This window comes from Frankliniella occidentalis, unplaced genomic scaffold, assembly GCF_000697945.3.
Source record: "Frankliniella occidentalis isolate FOCC.00 unplaced genomic scaffold, Focc_3.1 Scaffold24, whole genome shotgun sequence".
NCBI classification, from domain to species: domain Eukaryota; kingdom Metazoa; phylum Arthropoda; class Insecta; order Thysanoptera; family Thripidae; genus Frankliniella; species Frankliniella occidentalis.
In genome coordinates, this window is record NW_026267154.1 from 580,820 (window position 1) to 584,554 (window position 3,735).

Consider the following 3,735-nt stretch of genomic DNA (forward strand, 5'->3'; position numbering starts at 1 on the left):
CCCCTCCCCCCACGTCACGCGGCTAACCTAACCTTCCAATGCTTTTGGTATAGGACCGTCACGCAAGCGTAGACCCCCCCCTCCCCCCCAAAGGCGTGACGTAATATGTGGACGACCCCTTACCGCATACGTTTTTGTCGATGTAGAACCAGGTGGCTGACTCACACCGCGCAACCGCGCACTTTTGCAGTTATACTGTACCGCATGCACATGGGTGGCCCATTCGCAAACTCGATCGGGGCCATAAGGACACTGCAGGGATTGGCACGCCCGCCCACGCCCGTCCATGCGGTATAGTATGACTACGAAAGTGTGCGGCGTGAGTCCTGGTACACACAGACGTCTACAAGAACTCATTTTCGAGCCCATCACAGATATCTGTGAGAATGAGACGTCTATTTTCTCCAGGGAGTGATGTCGTGTTCTTATTGATGTCCCGGTGGAAAAGTAGTCAGTGTAGCTATGGCGTCGAACTCACCTGCAGTGGCGGGAAGGCGAGGCCGACGGCGAGGTTGGCCGTCCAGTTGACGATGGTGGCCACGGAGACGGCGGCGGGCCTGGGCCCTTGCGAGAAGAGCTCGGCCGTGATGAGCCACGGGATGGAGCCCGGCCCCACCGAGAACAGCACGACGAAGGCGAGCACCGAGACGATGGCGAGCGCGCGCATGGCCGAGTAGTCGGACAGCGCGAGCGTGCCCGTCACGGCCAGCGACGTGACGAACATGCCCACCAGCCCGACGAGCATGAGCGCGCGCCGGCCCGCCCGGTCGGCGAAGGGCGCAGACAGCAGCGTCATGAGCACCATCACGCCGCCCACGCCCACCGTCGTGTTCTTAGCCGCGCTCTCGTCCAGACCGGCACGCTTGAAGATGTCCGTGGAGTAGTACAGGACCTGGACAGAGACGGGGGGGTTAGGTTACGTTAGGCTTGGTTACATTAGGTTAGGTTGCGGTCACTTTAGGTTGGGTTGCGCGTTGACCGAAGGAGAGCCTATCCCGGCACAAGCTAAATGCCCGTGACCGGGCTCAATAACTGAAGAAGGTGTGACATGTTTGTTTTTCGACGATGCAGAGTGTCTATACTTGAAACGTTTCCTGGTCGCCTTTGGCGCTACTGCTACTACTGTTTCGCGTGGTTGAGCCGGTCTTAACTTGCATTTTTTAAGCATTTGGATCGGACCTTGGACTTGAAACTGAAACGGTCTATTTCAGGAGCTAGCCATGCGGTCGACCTCTCTTCAGCGCGCGACACATCTGACTGGTGGTGAGAAATTATTAACGGGGAAGCAGGTGGACACGGTCGAAACGACACAGTGCTAGGTAACACAACTAAATGGCGATTGCTGTGTGGGGACTATGCGAATCCATGGCCCATGGCACATCGCGACCGCCTGTTCATTTTTGTAATAGGCGCCCGATACACGCCGCATGTGCGAATGGTTATGTCGAAACGAAGATTTCTGAAACTAGTCGACTTTAGTGTCGAAGTCGATCCTCCAATTCCGGTAAAGCTGAAATCCAGAGGAATGCGGGGAACAATAAAACGGAAGTCACCATGATAAAGCATAGAGATTTCCGTTTTCTTCTTCCCCGCATTCTTCTGCACTTCAGCTTTACCGTAATGCTTTATGGTCTTTGGACAGGAACAGATTTCTGGTATCCGCTAAGGTTTCGATGTCAACGCGATAGATCGTCAATTTTGATTACCCGGCGGACGTTCAAATATAAATGGTTGGTACGAAATCGCGAACCTCCCCGAAGTTTTGCATCATTGTCCTCCTCTTTTGTCGGACAGAGTAAGACTTTCCCCCCTCCACCGCACTCACCCCGTTGATGCCAGACAGCTGCTGGGACAGCTGCAGCACAGCTGCGATGGCCAGGGGCCGTCTGAGCGACGAGTTGGCGAGCAGCTGCAGGATCCCCATTGGCGGCTCGGCTCCTTGTTCCTCCTCCTCCATTGCTTGGACCTCGTGGCGGACGTGGGCGGGGGGCGCGGCCCGCAGCCAGGAGAGGGCTGCGAAAGAGAGAGAGAGGGCGGGCGTCACCGTTAGCGAGCGACTCGCGGCGAGCGACAAGCAACGCGGGAGCGGCAGCGATACCCCGCGCCAGCACACGCTACACTACAAGTACACTAGAGGGAGAGGGGGGGGGGGGTACAAACGTTATGGGATTGCAAAACTACCGGAGGAGCATCATTTTCAGTTACTTCACCGTGCGACCTCATTTTGTGCCCCGGGGTACAATTGCTACGGGGTCTCAAAAAAGGTCTCAGGACCACCATTCCATTCCGTATCTGTAACCCATTAATGTTTGTATCCCGGTGTGACGTCATGATATTTGTACCCCGGGGTCAAACATATAACGGGACCACCGGATCCGGACCACCGGATCCGGACCACCGGGCCACTCTTTTAGTCCATGTGTGACCCCGACCCCATAATATTTGTACCCCGGGGTACGAATATTACGGTGTCCTAAAAGGATCAGGGCCGTGTGTGACTCCATGATATTTGTACCCCCGGGTAGTGTGTGCGGTCCGTGACATGCCGGTCGTGGCCTCACCTGTGACGGCGTCCTCCTTCCTATCGGCGGTCAGGAGCAGGTAGCGCGGCGACTCGGGGCAGAAGGGCAGCAGCACGAGCTGGAGGACGCAGGGCACGGCGGACAGCCCGAGCAGCAGGTCCCACTGCTGGAGGCCGAAGTCGGAGCCGAGGAGCTGGGCGACGAGCACGGCGACGGTGACGCTAAGCTGGTTGCAGACGCCGAGCAGGCCTCGCAGGTTGATGGGCGCCACCTCCGAGATGTACATGGGCGACAGCGAAGTGAAGAGACCTGCGGGGCGAGACTCCGACGCGTCAGGGACTTCCGCGAGGCGTCGCGACGCTCGTCGCTACCCCCCGCTACGGGGGATGGCGACGCCGCCGGCGCGCGCCCTCTGGTGGCGGCGGCGGCCGGCGACCTGCTGGGCGTGAACGGCGCGGCGCCGGCTGGGGGTGTTCCCGTCCTTGGGTCCCACAGCAGCCCGGCGGTGGTGGTGGCGGTGATGGCGGGTGAAGCAGTAGTGCGATAACAATGAGACCACCTGTGACTGACATTTGGCGTGTTTATGAAAATACTCACCGGAGCAGGCGCCGATGAGGAACCGGCCCGCGAGCAGCATTTCGTGGGACCCCGCCATGCGAGCGAAGCCCAGCATGAGGGAGGCCACAATGCCTGCAGCGCTAGTCAGCAGTAAACCACCCTTCCTGCAACGAAAGGGGGTGGTTATAGTTATGGGCACACCGAGCCTGCTGTGTAAGGCGGTGGCGCTCTGCCGTCAGTCAGTCCGTCAGCGTCAGGTCGTACAAGTAGTTCGTCAGGTGTAGAGATTTTAGAGTCCGAAATTTTTCCAGATAAAGTGAAAACGGAAAGACGTAAAAATTTGCAGAAAAAATTGAAAACAAATTAACTTTCGCGGAAAAAATTAAGAAATTCAGCAATAATTTTTTTTGTGAAGAATTTCACTCAAATTCTTTTCTGGAAAATTAAAATCCCTACAGTTGTAGAGCAAAATTTGTCGTTTGTGACGGGCCGTAATGTTGTGGCCAAAGAAATAAGGAGAGGACGCGGTAACTGCGCGTGCAGCGCAGATATCGCGGATAAAATGTGCGACAGTTGTACGCTTAGGTGTAAATTTGCGACGAAAATTTGCAGATCTGAAATAACGGAGAGAAAGAGAGAGCGAGAGTGGGGGGGG

The 3,735-nt window shown here is 56.6% G+C and overlaps 2 protein-coding genes across 2 annotated transcripts in view; both read right to left on the reverse strand.

Moving 5' to 3' along the window:
* The window catches only part of LOC113215262 (glucose transporter type 1-like), a 29,515-nt gene that overhangs the window by 14,121 nt on the left and 11,659 nt on the right, over nucleotides 1–3,735 (reverse strand). Inside the window, exons 3-6 of the mRNA XM_052265131.1 lie at nucleotides 3,120–3,244; nucleotides 2,562–2,831; nucleotides 1,826–2,013; nucleotides 479–892 (exon numbers count right to left, since the gene is read on the reverse strand). Of these exons, the coding sequence (XP_052121091.1) occupies nucleotides 479–892; nucleotides 1,826–2,013; nucleotides 2,562–2,831; nucleotides 3,120–3,244 (997 nt within the window). The remainder of the gene's footprint in view (nucleotides 1–478; nucleotides 893–1,825; nucleotides 2,014–2,561; nucleotides 2,832–3,119; nucleotides 3,245–3,735) is intronic.
* The window catches only part of LOC113215260 (photoreceptor-specific nuclear receptor), a 51,703-nt gene that overhangs the window by 2,934 nt on the left and 45,034 nt on the right, over nucleotides 1–3,735 (reverse strand). The gene's annotated exons all lie outside the window — the stretch shown is intronic.